Raw genomic sequence first — 15,900 nt, 5'->3', positions numbered from 1 at the left:
AGAGGCGAGTACAGTAATGTACTGTGTACTTTGGAAATGATATAAAACGTAAAATATCTATACATTTTTAGATGGATAAAAAATAACTATACTACTAACAATTATTATATTGATAACAATACTAATAATGAGTGCTGTGTCTTTGACATTGATAAAATAGTGTTCTATTCAGTGGCGTATAAAGTGTGTGTGGGGCGGGGTGGTGGTGGTCTGTCACGTCTCTTACATGCCAAAAATATTATATCATATCTGTGTAGTAGCCTTGAGCATCAACTGTGCTTTGCATGCCACTGATTTTTATTATGATATTAGCATATTTTGGAATGTTTCACTTCTCTAGCCCTACTTATCTACCTTAGTCGATACTGCGAAAGTATAACATTCAGAAATGACTGATGGAGTCAGGTTGCGCTATAAACAAGCACATTTAATGGCGTGACTGTGTGTGGGCATCACAATGGATTATTAATTCTGTTTACACATAAGAGGGAAGCATTAAATAAAACCTTTGCCAAAAAACAAACAAACACTTTCAGTGAAATTCAAAACAAAACTTGGATAAGCGTGGCTAGAAGCTGGGGACTGTGATTTACAAAGAAGTTGTATCATTTCTTCTGTTCGTTATGCCCTTCTAGCCTTCTCAGTCTGCAAATCCGTTTTGAGCGGACAGGGAAAATGTCCTTGGTTGCTAATCGGAGATATGAAGAACACTCCATGTTCAGTCTAACAAAGGACACAGCCACCTTTCTCCTTGAAGGGGTTCTTCTCCTCTGAAATGCCTTTGACAAGAGTGTCCTCCTCCACTCCAGCCTGAATGTAGTCCTTGATCTCCTCGCAGCATTTAGATGTCTAAAGGGAACACGTAGCAGATATCATTCCATATTATCCAGCAATTCATTCTATTTTAATACTCCTCCCGCCTGTCTCTCTCAATTGCTGTTATGGTGTTAAATATTAAAAGCCTGGCCGCATCTCACTGAGCAAGCATGGAATTATTCATTTAGTGCGTTTAAAAAAAGAAAAGAAAAACGTACCAACCACCTCTGAAGTTTCACTTCAACTTTAAGTTGGTTAACTTCCATCACAGCCTTGTCTTTGTCTGTCAGGTCCTCTACATTTATTACCGGCATTGTCTAGAAGGGAAAACCACACGAAAAAGTTTCTACATGACAAGATGAATCATTGAAAAGCATCCAGGAATATTTTTTTGAAATACTACTCACGATTGCTTGCAGGCAGCAGTCGTTCACTGCGACAGTCCTGCAGAAGAATCCCTCTTCTCTGCTAAATCTGGTTTATAAAGTAATCTGCATAAATGATCCTAATCTCCTAATCTGATTTAAACAAGACCCCTGTGGGAACATGGCTGGATCTTAAGGATGTTTTTGGCAGGAGTGTAAATGTCATCATTCAGGTTTATTTTGGGACTTTTCTTCGAATGATATGTAAAGGCTGCGACTGTATTTTTTTCTTTCCATTCTTAGGAAGTGTAACTTTATTTTTGGGCACACCAGATCAGTCATAGGTGGTGTGCTTCTACCAGGTCACTTTGATAAAAGGGCTTATCGGTATTTAACCTTCCCTTGTCAAGGTGCATTCTTGTCTGCGGCGAGGCTGCGTGGTAGTTTTCAAACAGCCGGCAAGCAAATTAAGGAAGACTAATAACTGCATAATATTCATCGCTATAGATAAGAAGGAAATAAAATGTGTTTTTATTTTTTTTCAGGATGAGGGGCTGTGTGAGTTTACCTGCTGAGGTATTTGAGGGAAATGAATTCAATGATACTCTGCTGTCATGATAATACTGGCACTAATACCTAAATATTAACGTGACGTGTAGTATTAAAGCTGTATAACCATGTTTATGCTATGTCCAAACTTGAATAGTAAAATGTGTGTTTTAATTTTAACTCAGATAAATTGTTAGGTAGGCTACTTTAATTTTCATATTTAATAACTCATCACTGCGTACATAAAAAGAAAAACAAAAGAGGATGGCAAAAAAAAAAGAGTAAGTAAGTAAGTAAAGTGTTATCTTTTTTTATATAGTGGTAAATGGTACTTCATTTACATAACAGTTTTTCACCTTTCAAGGCCCTCAAAGCACCTCAGAACCAAACATCATAATGCACATCAAAATAACAGACCCACTAATAAACTATATTGACACATAAAATACATGTTCCGACATAATAATAATTTAGCAAATTTTCTTTTTGGGGGGGGGGGGTAATTTATTTACAGTAGCACATGTGGCATTGTGGCATTTTCATTAGTGTGTTATACATTTTTATGTTAATCATAACATAACATGCTGTTCAATCACCATTTTGTGTGTGTGTGTGTTGTCAGAGGTCCCAGGAGGATCGAGAAACTCCCCCTTGCTGGAGGAGAAATCAACTTTCTCTCGTTGTATTTCCTACTTAATACGCAATTAGTCACTCGCTGCTTTTCGTAATGATTGCAACATCCACGTGATGTCATCTATGAATTTCTCCTGGCACTAAACCAGCTGCTCGTGCGATCACACTGAGTCATTTGCATCTCCGCCCCTGATACCCCCCCCCCCCCCCCACCGTGGGAAACACAACGCTATAAAACAGGCGTTGGCTTGGACAGACGCCGCAGCGAAACACACTGCAAACACAATGGAGTTGTACTTATTGGCCTTATTTGCGTTTTTGTCCTCTTTTCACAAAGCGTCGGCGCTGCGTCCCCGAGGTAATTCGCGGTCAGGTGGAGCGCAATTTGCGAACGCGCAACTTGCCCATATTTTAACCGAGTTTGTATGTGTGTGTTTGTTTCAGGTGTGTGCCTGCTGCAAGTCGACGAGGGTCCCTGCAGAGGCGAAATGGGACGTTATTACTACAACACCATCACTCAAAAGTGCGAGCTTTTCTACTACGGAGGGTGCCAAGGCAACGCCAACAACTTCAAGACTTATCACGAGTGCCACAAAACGTGCTTTAGAATACCAAGTAAGTTCATATGCCGGCGAAAACGTCAACTGTTCGATTTTACTCCCAACGGCCACTTTATTAGGTACACCCATTTGACACGTGCGATAGGGCGAGTTGAGTTTCGAATTTCCGACTATGCATAACAATTTGATTAAATGCAACCATAAAAATAGTTTCTAATGTTTTTGTTGGTTTATGATTATGGTGATTTGTTGCCATTATTTAAAAAGTTATAAATTAGATGGGTAATTGTTATAAGTACACATCTGCAATACATTGTATCCCTATTAATATTAAAGAAAACTACAAGGAAAGAATTATTGAACAAAAGATTTGAGCATCAATTTGCCTGGAAAAAAAAGCTTGAAACAAATAAATAAATAAGAGCGACACTGCCTCCTAGTGTAGTGGAAGTGCAATTACACTTTATTCTTGTACACCCGCCCCACTATTTGAAAACGACTGTTATACAGGCATACTGATTGCTCTCATATGGAACTATGCAAATGTTCCTAATAGGTGGAGAGCAGTTTAAAATTGATCCAACCTCTTTTTTTTGTGTGTGTTTCTCCTCCAACCAGAGATCCCTCAGATGTGCAGGTTTCCCATGGAAGAGGGGCCCTGCCGAGCCATCTTCAGCCGCTATTTCTTCAACATGACCAGCATGCAGTGCGAGCTTTTTTACTATGGCGGCTGCCAAGGCAATGACAACCGCTTCCCGGACTTGGCCTCCTGCAAGGAGTACTGCAGCCCACGAAAAAGTGAGTGATTTAATTGGCCTTGGGTGAGAATATTTGGATTTTTCCTCTCAATAATTGTGTGTTATTGTTTGGCAGCGGTTCCTGTGCTGTGCCTGGACCCTCTGGACAAAGGCAAATGTTCCGCCTCCATTCCACGCTACTATTACAACAAGACCACCAAGATGTGCGAGGAGTTCATGTACTCGGGCTGCGGGGGGAGCAGCAACAATTTCGTCTCCAGGCACAGCTGCATGGACGTGTGTGTTAAAGGTGCGAGCAGGCTTTGGTAGAAATTCAAGAAATCGTATTAGTCTTGCTCGGTTATTGTGGATTCAGGGCTCAAAAGTAGTTTGCTACTGAGGAAATCCATTTTTCCAGTATAATACTAATGTTTCAAAACACTTTGTTGCAGGAGCGAAAAAGAGCAGCGGAGGAAAAATGCGTCGCTTGAGACGAAATCGCATCACTTTCTTGCAAGCGTAGACTATCGGATTCATGTTGTACACGCGTCTGTATTATTTCCTCAATAATTCTGTTTTGATTTGGACTGCGATGTTCTGTTGCATTTTTTGAGACTATAAGATTGTAATGTATGTTTTATATGACTAACTGTCTGAAGAACAATTTTGTATAAATATCTATATTTTATAAAGTATTTTTTTCTATTGGTTTGTATAGCAGTTTGGTTTTATCTCTTGTAAGAAATTGCTTGTTGTGTCGCACATTTTTGGTTATACCACCACAAAAAGGTATAAGTGATGATCTATCTAACAAACTATGACATGAGCAATCTAATTAATGAATCTATTTTTTACACAAATTTGCCAAAGAAGATGCTAAATGCACACATTTTACATTAGAAAAATCCCACAGCACATTACCAAAAGGTTATATACTGAAATGTTGACGGTCTTGTTTGGTTGAATGCAAACTGGAAAACAGATTAATAATATAGTTTAGGGGTGGGATTCTTTGAATGTCTCACGATTCGATTCCATTCCGTTTTTTGGGTGTGCAATTGGATTCAGAATCGATTTTCGATTAAGAAAGATTTTTGCTGCACAATGATTTGATTGACAATGATTTTTGCTTCAATTTATAGATGTGCAAGGAATTGTAATGATCTTCTCCAGTCTGACTCGCTAATGCTAATTAGTGTGTTACTGGCGGCACTTTTACCACTAAAAAAAACGGCTCCACGCTGCAAAAAAACCCAACTTTTATTGGAATAACTTGATTGCGACTTTTTCCTTCTACTGTGGCTACAACTTAACAGTGTATTAGACCGCGTGGAACCACACTGCCCCTAAGTGGCCAAATCGGGTACAACATGAACAGCGCTCCCAATAAAGGCACACACAAACAAAGGGAAGACAGTATAAAATAATTTAAATAAAATCGATTTTGGGACATTTAAAATCGATTCTGAATCGTACTAAATGAGAATCGTGATTCTTATGAGAATCGATTTTTTGGCACACCCCTAATATAGTCACTTTTTTAATTGGCATCTTAAAAGGGTGAAATTGTTTTACTTTAATTTTCTACACACCAGTGATATCATCTTTATATTATATATCTTTACAATAATATGTTTTATGCAGCCCCATTAGTGTTTATGGAGTATGAATTAAACATAAAAATCCACCCATTTTCATCCATCTCAGCTCATTTTGTCACTTGTCACCGACTGAAAATGACATCATAGTTACTCAGGGCACAGGTAGCGACCAATCAGGGCTCAGTTGATGAACATCACATAACTTATAAAAAAGGTGAGCCGTGATTGGTTGTTACTTGAGTCCTAAGTAACTGTGATGCAAAATGGCCGCCCCCTGAAATGTCTAAAAATGGGTGGATTTAGCTGTTTAATTCATATTCCACAAGCACAATATCAATCAGAATGTCGTGTTTAGACAAGTGGGGATACATAGAACATAATATTGTAAAGAAAATGTTTGGCTTGACTTCCCCTCTAAAATGTTTATTAAAACCTTACCCATACATTGTGATAGCAACAGTTTAACCCTGGAAGAAATGAAATAACTTTACAATATTTCCCTTTTGAGAAACAATATTGAAGTCAACCAGTATGATTGTTTGTATTTGAATCTAACAAGACTCTCTATTATGTTTAAAGGAGTGGAATGGTGCGGACAAAAAGTTCACACACACAAAGGCTTCCTGGTGACTTTTACTCCTTCCCGCTAACACTTCCTAAGGAACTTAGTCATCTCAGCATAATGAGCAAGGAAGAAATCCTTTATGCATGTTTGGAGGGGGACGCAGCTGCAGGTTCAATAAACAGACACCACAAGTTCTGATTACAGTCCTGCTCACTGTTATTGGCACTCCTTCCTTTTTTTCTTTCTGCATGATCTCGACAATATCTTCAGAAATAAATAGAAATGTACCAGATTGATATCATCAGGACCTTTTAATTGGATGTCCAAAGTAATTCAACAAAGGGAATTGTTTTTCAACGTACATAATGTAATTCCAAAGAAGAAATGTGCAGCAATAATAGCACCGCTCTTTGATATTTGTTTGCACACCCTTTGGCAGGGATGATAGCTTCCAAACATTTCTTGTAGCCATCTCTAAGCTTCTTGCAACTTCTTCGTTGGTATTTCTCCCCACTCTTCCTTTGCATATTGTTGAAGCTCTTGAATGTTTGCAGTTTTCATTTCCCAATGGCACATTTCAGCTCATATCAAAGATTGAGGTCAGGAGTCATTGCTGGCCATTTTAAAATGTATTTTTTTTTTCTGTGTGCTTTTGGATGTGTGCTTTGGACACATTTTAAGTTTTTTATATTTTTTCCACCCATTGTGTATTGTTTTAAATTGTTTTGTTTTTTTAATCATTTGGTCTTTCGGATAAAAAGTTCTCTGTAAAAAATAAAATGATTTACTGGTGAGCAGGACTGTATGTTATGATAGGCAACATTATTAGGATATGCTATGATGAGTCTTGCATAGATGTAACATGGGTTTAGTACATGTAATACATAATAGATTTTTATAACTGCAGTGAATTGGACTGTTGATTTTTCCTCTTCATCATAAATATCACTGTAACTGACAGTGTTATCCGATAATCTGGTGTGGTTCTTGTTTAGGTCGCAATACAATTCCAATGTCCTTTAATGATGACAGATGCTAAGCGTGAGATTATTATGCCTTCCAGTTTTAACAGTACAGTATAATAGTGATCACAAAAAAAGTGAGGTTGGATTCAGGGTGTTGTGATGAATCGGCCCCATTTTCATTCGGCACAGTAAATTTGGCAGCCAAGTGTTGCCCTTGTTCAGAAGTAATTAACAGACACTCACCATGGGGAACGTTTGTCTTCTTTAAACCAAGATTAATTGCATGTATGACTGAGAACTTTTGTCTTTCACTTGTGTACTTTTTTATGTAACTCGTGTAAAAAGCACGAAAAATTATGAAGCAGTGAGAGTTTTAGTTTTCAACCTTAATTTATTTATTTTTATTTATCTTTTACAATTGATTCAATCCGTTTAAGAGTCTTCAAGCGTACTGTTTAAAAAGAGACTCCTTGCTGACCCCTGGTGGCACTTTTAATACCTTAGTTGAATTACATTACATATTGCAAAAATAATTTTAATTATTAATTCCATTCATTTCAATTACAGAATTAATTACAATGTTTTAAATTCCATGAATGTATTTTAGAATGCAATCCAATGTGTAAATCATCGTTTATTTTGTGGCCCTTTTGCACTATGGCGTGAGTGGAAAAGTTGTTCAGGTGCTGACTCACTGCAGCAGTTTAACAATTCAGTTTTGTAGGAGGACCTTTTTCCTCCTTTTTATTCTTTTTTTTAATTTTTTTATAAATACTTATTTTAAGATCCACTTTTTGTGATTTTATTGCTTTGTCATAAAAAAAAAATCAAGATCTGCCAAACTGTTTACTTGATTTTAATGGAAATGTCATATTTTGCTCCTTTCTAGCTTGGCGGTTTGTTGACTATTTTTACGTGAAATAAATTGCTGTCTGACAGCATCTGGTCGATTTTTTTTATTTTTATACATCATTTCGCCCCACATGATCCTAAACTTAGCTTCAATGTTTTCCGAGCATTCATCACCCCTCCTCTGTGTAAATACGATCCTATCACAGCATAAAGATTGATATGAAATGCTCTTCACGACTCATCATCTGCTGCCCCCCCAAAAAAGAAAAAAAATCATATTTGAATATAATTATTATGAAATATTAATAGAGAATTGGTTGTGGTTCCAATTTAATTTGTTAATGCATGAGCACGATCATGTTTATTGAGCTTCTCGCTAGGCGCAATCTCCTCCTTAAATCCTAGAGTGATTACACCCTGCTTTTCCTTCAGTATTGGTGCAGCGATTGATTTTTGAAGCCAAGTTCCTACAGCTCTAACTTTTGCATTCTATCAGATTCCGTGGACTTGACTGCAAAGAGCCTTCTGTTGTTTGTTTGCGAGACTATAGCAGACAACCGGAGGCTGTAAACAAATGCGTTGCTTTCACTCAGATGTCAGAGTTATTTGAAAATGAAGAATTGTGGATGCTAGCAACTCTTGGAATTAGATCAATTAAACTCGCTGGTGCAAAGGACAATGGTTCGGTAGAAAATATAAAGAAAATAAATAAGGACACTTCTTCCATAAGTTGACTGAAAGAAGGATTCCCTGAAAAAGCAGATACAGTTTAAAATTGTGACGAATCGTTTTTTTGTCATGCCTTCAGTATAATACAATCACCAAACGCTCCATGATACGCCCCCCCCCCCCAAAAGGAAATAGTTGACACTGCACTACACACAACCTTACTTAATTTGACCTTCCACAAAGTTTTGAATGCCCAACTATTAAATGTTTCCATACGTAAAAAACAAACATGAGAAATATTCCCATTTAGAAAGAGTAAGTCATGTGATGCATTGTTTAGGATGTATCCTGCCCTTTGACCCTAATCAGTATAAAAAAAAAATAGATGGATGAACGTTACTACTATTTACAGTTACAAATGTGGTTTTAAATTTACATACATACAAACAAACAAAACACAACCGAAGACTAAATGAATGCTACAACACATAAGCCACCAGCGTGACTGCCCAAATCAGTACTTTTTTTTATTTTTTGCATGGATCTTCTATACTGTGTCTAAAACCCGAGGCAGGATTTCCTTTGGGTAAACAGCTTAGAGAAAGTCCACAAAAGCCTGTGAAACAAATATAATGTGATAGTTTACTGTGACAAAGTGTCTATGACAGCAACAACATGATTAGGCTGGGACATGGACATAGCCTCCTATTTACTGAAAACACGCATAAAAAAAAGGAGAAGACATTATTTCAAAGGCAAACTCTCAGCAACATAAATGCACCTAACGAGACGTTGGGATGGTGAACGAGATTATACGTTAACCCACACGTCAATTTCAATATACATTTGAAGTGTCATAACAAAAGACGACACGATGACCACACATGGTAAAAAAGATGCAAATGGAGAGGGACAAAATTCAGATGGAGATCTTGAATCAGGGAGCATTAAAGACAACAGAATCGGACATTGTCCATCCATGGCCATATTTAATAGAATATGTTAATGCTGTCGTCTACAAGAATGATTTGAGGCAAATATGTTGTAATAGTCTAAAAATCACCAGCTTCTGGCTTTTTAAATGTCTAATCCCCCAAAAAGTACATTTTAGTTCTTATGAGTTAATTTGCATTTTTTTTTGTTATCTTACGTTAGCATAGCTACACATGATTCTTCTCTTTTCAGTTTGAGCACTACGTTAAAAAACAAAACAGGTAACATATTTTGTGTGTATCTAAATAATTTTTGGTTTTCTACTTCTACTTACTACATTTCAGAGTGTGTACCTTAACGTTTGCTTAAGTGCATGAGTTTCTTTTTCCACCGCTGCCCAACGTTCAGTTTTGGGTCCCCCCCTCCTTTTTCCTATGATCTTCTGCCCTCAGGTCCCATCATCAGTAGCTACCAATCAATATCACCTGCGTGCAGACATCTACAGCAACTACAGGAGCGCCTCCAATTAGTGATGGTAAAATGAAGCTTCATGAAGCACTTGCGATATACTTTTACTCCTCTGGATGGCGCTCTCTGTTTAAAGATGAAGCCCAGTGCAATGAAAATGGATTGCATTTCCACTGCATCTTTCAACCAAGACCACCATCTCGTGGATATATATTTTTTTTTATTACAAGTGCTTCATGAAGCTTCATTTTACCATCACTACCTCCAATTTTCTAAAATAAAATTTTGACAGATTAAGTTCAATTCTGTCTCATCTTCCGTTCCAACCCACACCTCGACATCATGTTTCTTCTACTTGCGCAACCGCAATAATAAGTAGAACGGTTTGAATAGGATTTGAAGACTTTGTTCTTTGACCACGTGACGTTATTTTCTTATCATGTATATTTTGCGACCTTTGTTTGCCAATGGTGCTTTATAAGCACATTCTGCTTGCACTACCATCTTTGTATCATTGATGCGCACGATCAGTCACGCCTCATCTGCCTGCCGTGTCGGATTGTAGTGTCTCCCGGACTAAAATAAAAAAGGCATTTTTTTCATGCAGAAAGTTACATGAACTCAGCCTTTTCGTGCGCATCATTATTCCCCAGAATCAAAGTTCTCCTCATTGATCCACCGGCCATCGAGCTAACAATGAGCAGTAATCAGGGGTTTCGGACTGGCAGCAAACGTGACTAATGTAAGTGCGGGTATGCCAGCAGGCAGAGCTAATGAGATAATGGCAGCGTGTGATCAGAATGACTTTTGTTTGAGGAGCAGGAAAAACGAGAGTAGCGCTCAATGGAGTGCAGACCTCCTCCAAGGTTCAACCGTTAACAACAACATTTTCCATTTGAATGAATTGACCGTTCATTGTTGATCGTTCAGAGTTGCTGAAAGATGACCAACATTTCCTTATCACATCATCATTGCTCATCAAACTGGCTACAGAGCGGTGCGGTTGTAAAACATAAATATGCGGCCACATGTCCACTAGCGCGTGTCTGCGAGAGAGTAAGACAGATTAATGTTACATTCACGATGACGGGCAAACAACGGGTTGTAAAGTCATTATGGTGTCAAGTTGGAAAACAAAAAGTTAAGATGAGATTGCAAATATGAGTACAACAGATGTTCTGCCTTTGTCTCTTCTCCATCGAGCTCATTTCCAACAATGGGCTAGCACACAATCTATTTTGGGGGACTCACTAGACCTTTGTCCTGACTGTCGAATTGACATGAGGAAAATGACTCAACTGTGGTAAACTTATCAAAAGTTACCAACAATAACGTAGCAACTTAGCAACATAAGCATTACATTCCACTCTTAAAACTACTGGGTCAAAAGTAACAAAATTGGGTGAAACGGCTAAATCCAACATTCAACCCAATCTGCCAGGTCAAAAATAATTAACCCAACCTTGGGTAAAAGTAACCCAATCTGTTTCAGTGTCCCAACTACCAAGTGCGTGGGTTAGGAAAACAACCCAATATTGTTTTAGTGAGTATTCATCAATTATGTACTTCAGCAAGCCACAACAAAGACAAATCAAAAAAAATAAATGTCTTGCAGCCGATCAGAATGACAGGATTGATGAACCACAGCTGATTTGAATCACATCTCATCTTTTACATGAAAAAGGTGAACAGTATTCCAGATGAACAATCTTCGACTCTAAGGCCACCAAAGTCCTTTCAAATCCACATTTCTTGTCTTGTCTCTGTGAATTTTATGCCCTCACCCACACAGAGTGCTTTAGTAACGCGTTTGGCCTTCAAAGTTCTGAATGTTCTGCAAAGCCGAGCTGCTGCCATTGGCCGCAACTCGGGCTAAAAATATTCACACTAGTCAAAGATGGCAAAGAAACGTGAGGGCATCTGAGAAAAATTGTGAGACAGCAGGACTGTCATGTATGATTGAGTCATGTCAACCAATGTATGTGCGAGTCATCTGCCCATTGATCCAACTAGTGTTTGTAATGCACCTGCCCATAGAAACCTAATCACGTAACATCCATCATTCATCCAACAAGTACTCCAATCACAGCTCACCTGTTTTCAGAAGCTGAGCTGTGATTGGTTGTTACCTGAGACCTGTTCAACTGTGAGGTCATTTTCACTCGGCGGCAAGTGGCAAAATGGCCGCCTTCTGGTATAGATAACAACTGCTGGATTTTGCTGCTTAACTCATATTCGCAATATTAACCAAAATACCGTATTTAGACCAGTGGGACTGCATAGAACATATTATTGTCAAAAACAATTGTTGGGGTTGACTTCCCCTTTATTGTCCTCTTATCGAGTTAGCAAAATTATTTGGGGTTGGAAATGGCTAGGATGCCCTTTTTCAAGCCAAATGTCATGCGATTTTGAATGAGCTAATCTCTCATTAATATTCAAACATGTAAATAAGCCTTGCTTCAATTGGGTCACTTTTCTCTTTATTTTCATATGGCTTCCCTCTGATTGGTGGCTGGCAATATGTGGGCGTATTGTTTTGGCCACCCAGCGAGCAATCTGAGACGGACTGACCAGTGTGAAGCCCCGCCCCTCCAGCTGGTTATCAGTTGTACTTGGATGGTCACTCCATGGTGATGCCAGGCGATCTCGCAGCTGCCAGAGGGGATTGACCAAGAAAGGTGTCAAACTCAGGTCCAGAAAGTAAAAACCCTGCCACAGTTTGGCATTACAGTACACCCCGTGCGCTACCATTTAGACCTGCTTTTATCAAATCTAAAATCAAATCTACTTTCTGTTACCAAGTTGCCAGATCCTCCGGGGTTGGCGTGGCAACTCGGTGCACCTACCATACAACATGAACTAGGTGCGATGTGGCACACGTTCAACACACCCCCCCCCCCTTTCTCCCTGCAGGTTTATTTAAATTAAACGCTAGGGGTGGGGGTGTCCACGACGCGCATGCACCCACGCGCGCACACACAACCGCATATGCACGCACTGCGAGCCGAGACTAGGAGGAGCTCCCGCTCAAAGCGGAGGCTTCTGATCGCCGGTGCAGGAGGAGCGGCCAGTCAGCAGACTGTCACAGGTCCTCACGGCCACACATTGGCGCCCTGCTCCGTCGGGCGCGCAGACCCATTGAAAGGTAGACAAACAACTGCAAGATTGCTTTATGATTGGGGCTTTTAAAACACTCTGGAGGAAAAAGTTTTGATTGATTTTGCGATTTGATGCGAGGAGACGCTTTTTACACTCGATTGAGGCGTTCTTGTGGCTGCTATTTATATCTGCTGGAGAAAGGTAAGTCATTACGTTGTTAAAATAAAACTGAAAAAGCTTATTTTGTGTGCAACATAATTTACAGCTTGTTTATTATAGCCTTTTTTTTTTTTAAAATACATTTATTTTTAGCAAAGTAAAAATACAATGTCATTAATTCATGGAGTAAATCTCATACAATCAACTCATTTATCTGGACATAATCTAATACTTGTGTTGGTTTGTTTTTGTTGTAATTGGGATCTATTTTCAGGAATGGAGTGCAATATGCAAATGAAATGATATTTTTAGTACATGCCATGCTTTTAGAGAACACTGGAACTAAATAACTCAAAAATAATGCGAGTCACTTGAGCACCTACAGATGAATTATGCATCCGTCTAACAGCCTGCATGCTTTTACTTTAAGACGGATAACACATTTACAAATCAAACGCCTTCAGTCCCCAAAAGCATCATGTGTGCTTACATTTGGGCCTCAAATGTGTTAACTGGCTGCTGTCATGACATACAAACAGGAGTGAAGTGCAGGTTCCAAGCACATCGCGATACAGAAGACGATAATAGCCACCGGCCGAGGCAGGCTGTTGGAGGAAGATGTGAGTAATAGCGCCGAATGAGGGAGACATCAATGAGGAGATCCGTGCTGACAGGCAGACTGAGATATGCGCAAGCGCCCTGCAGACTTGCCGACGTGTTTCGCTTGCTTTTTGTGCCTCGCGGATCACTTTGTCATTCGTCATCCCCCGTCTGGCTGTCTTTAAAGAAGTCAGGGCAATAGACGCAGAGAGGTTCAATGAAAAAAGAAAAATAAAAAAAGTGACACATTTCAGTGAGAAATAGACAAATTGTCAGGTATGCACACACATGAACTGTAATTGAGATCCGTCAAATAGTGAATGACGACCTGCTACCTGTTCTTATTTCACTCCCGTAATCACGCTAATGCCGCATGTTTTATTCATCGGCGGTGCTGAATGTCACTCTTGCCGTCTTAATTGGCTCGATTGAGACGGCGGCTTAATTGACTGCACAGCTACGACTTGTAGAACAAATCAGAGCTCATTAAGACGCCTGCGAGGTCCGAACGTGTCACGGTCGAAAAGTCCTCGCCTTTGAACCCGGCTACCCATGCTAATAAGCTGCTCGATTTACTCCACAATTAACTTGAAAACAGACAGAAATAGGCGCTCTAAAGTTTGCTTATTATGCGTATTTGCAGACCTACAGGCTTCATTCGAAGCAAATGATCTCCTTGAAGCTCTGCTGTCATAATATTCAATTTCACGGTCACCTGTTGCAGTTATCGGAGTGCCCTGAAGCTGTTGATCAAGTACTGGACAGTGGTTGGAAGAAATTAAGTACACATACTTTGGTACTATACCAAAGTAGATGTTCTGGTATCTGTACTTCAAGTAGAGTGTACTTTTGCCCTTTCTCAGAATGAGACACTTCTCGTCTACAGTGAACTACTGCGGCATTATCAATAGGTGGCGCTAGAACAGAGCTGACAGATGTGCATCTTGCTGTGTTAAGAAGACAAATGCCCGAGAGAGAGAAATTGCACTGTTGGGGTTTATATTCAAAAGTTCAAATGATAATGGTCTAAGGCAGGGCAGCTATTCATTTGAATGCAAAAGCTTCCTGACATAATTAGCAATCCCTCAGCTAAATGGCTACGATAAATACACGCTGCTAAACTGTGGCTGTAATGCATTCATGATTTATAGAAGCTCATGCAAAAAGTCGATTTATTCAATAAAGGACATTTCTGTCTGTCTTGATTCAATTTAAAACACATATGCACATATTCACCTGTAAGTCTTTTGAAATATCTTTTTTCACTTTTACTTCCGAACTATTCAACCCGTGTTGTCTTGTCTTGTGTCAAATCTGAAGGAACCACCTGAGAGGAACAAACCTGCCTTCTCTTCTTCGATTTGACTTTCTCGTCAGTCTACCCGGAGGAAAGGCAACTTTGATGTTTGCCAGGGTTACATATGGGTTAGTCATACCCCCCCGAGGGCCTGATTCAAAATGCACACGAGTGAAAGTACAGAAAAAAATGTTCTATCCGAGGAGGCGAACATTTATGCAGCACTGCCCCCTGTCAAAGTGCCCACTGGCTCAGCATCGAGATCACAGGTGTCAAACTCAAAGCCCCGGGGCCAGATCTGGCCCGCCAGATCATTTTATGTAGCCCGAGAAAGCTAATCAAGCAAGTCAACTTCCATGTTGTTTGCTAAAATCTGTACCAACATTTCAAATTTTCTTATGTTAAAAATAATAACGTTGAGATATTGCAACCATTTTCGTGTTATCAAACACCTTACTACAGTAACTTGAACAATCATTTAGCAAACTATTATTATTATTATTTCAGCTGATAGGTCTTTATGTGTAATAATACATTATTCACAAAAAATTAGGGATTTTCATTTTATGGGTGACATTTCAGGATGAATCTAAAATAAACTAGTCATTGGAGATTAATTCAATTGAACCCCTCAAAATATGAATTTACAACTGTTGAATATTTCAGTACGTTTTTTTCCTAACTTGTTCTTAACAAGGAGCTAAAGAGCAAAATTCACAACAGTTGAAACAGCCCTCATTCAGTGCCATTGACGGCTATGGACGTCAAAGATTCATTTTGTACCAGTTAGCCATGTTGTTCATATTTTGACATAACGAGACTTGATCAACAGTACCTCGCATTGAGGGTCTTTAGCCACAAAGTTTTCAGTGCAACACCGAGTGTCATCAGCAGGTTGCAACAGAGATACAGAGAGACTGGAAAAGTTACAGAAAGGCATTTAAGTGGGGTGACTTAGGGCAGAGACCTGCTGTGAATTTTGCCATCCGGCTGCTTGTTAGAGGAAAAAAAAGAAGAAAAAAAAGTTGT

At 39.2% G+C, this 15,900-nt stretch overlaps 4 protein-coding genes across 5 annotated transcripts in view; 2 read left to right on the top strand and 2 right to left on the bottom strand.

Annotated features, from left to right (window-relative positions):
- Nucleotides 1–406: 406 nt before the first annotated feature.
- gngt1 (guanine nucleotide binding protein (G protein), gamma transducing activity polypeptide 1) lies at nt 407–1,349 on the bottom strand. Its single transcript, XM_086063074.1, has 3 exons — nt 1,224–1,349; nt 1,035–1,133; nt 407–849 (listed from the first exon to the last, which is right to left on the bottom strand). The coding sequence occupies exons 2-3, from the start codon at nt 1,128–1,130 to the stop codon at nt 724–726; spliced, it is 222 nt and encodes a 73-aa protein (XP_085919200.1). The 5' UTR covers nt 1,131–1,133; nt 1,224–1,349; the 3' UTR covers nt 407–723.
- A 1,211-nt stretch (nt 1,350–2,560) lies between these two features.
- On the top strand, nt 2,561–4,365 carry tfpi2 (tissue factor pathway inhibitor 2). Its single transcript, XM_086063073.1, has 5 exons — nt 2,561–2,721; nt 2,808–2,978; nt 3,542–3,721; nt 3,797–3,970; nt 4,113–4,365. Exons 1-5 carry the CDS (start codon nt 2,649–2,651, stop codon nt 4,181–4,183), a joined length of 669 nt encoding a protein of 222 aa, XP_085919199.1. The 5' UTR covers nt 2,561–2,648; the 3' UTR covers nt 4,184–4,365.
- Nucleotides 4,366–12,339: 7,974 nt separating this feature from the next.
- The window catches only part of LOC147157884 (uncharacterized), a 46,516-nt gene continuing 42,955 nt past the window's right edge, over nt 12,340–15,900 (bottom strand). The window contains exon 8 of the mRNA XM_086062192.1: nt 12,340–12,368. The gene's annotated coding sequence lies outside the window, so the exon portion shown is untranslated. The remainder of the gene's footprint in view (nt 12,369–15,900) is intronic.
- The window catches only part of calcr (calcitonin receptor), a 38,959-nt gene continuing 35,784 nt past the window's right edge, over nt 12,726–15,900 (top strand). Inside the window, exon 1 of one of the 2 annotated variants that reach the window (XM_086062190.1) lies at nt 12,726–13,016. In XM_086062190.1, coding sequence (XP_085918316.1) covers nt 12,947–13,016 — 70 coding nt within the window. In that variant the 5' untranslated portion in view covers nt 12,726–12,946. The remainder of the gene's footprint in view (nt 13,017–15,900) is intronic. The other variant, XM_086062191.1, reaches the window with a different exon arrangement.

The sequence above is a fragment of the Leptonotus elevatus genome, chromosome 19, assembly GCF_054856555.1.
Source record: "Leptonotus elevatus isolate MCC_2025b chromosome 19, RoL_Lele_1.0, whole genome shotgun sequence".
NCBI lineage: Eukaryota > Metazoa > Chordata > Actinopteri > Syngnathiformes > Syngnathidae > Leptonotus > Leptonotus elevatus.
This window is presented reverse-complemented; position numbering and strand designations above follow the sequence as displayed.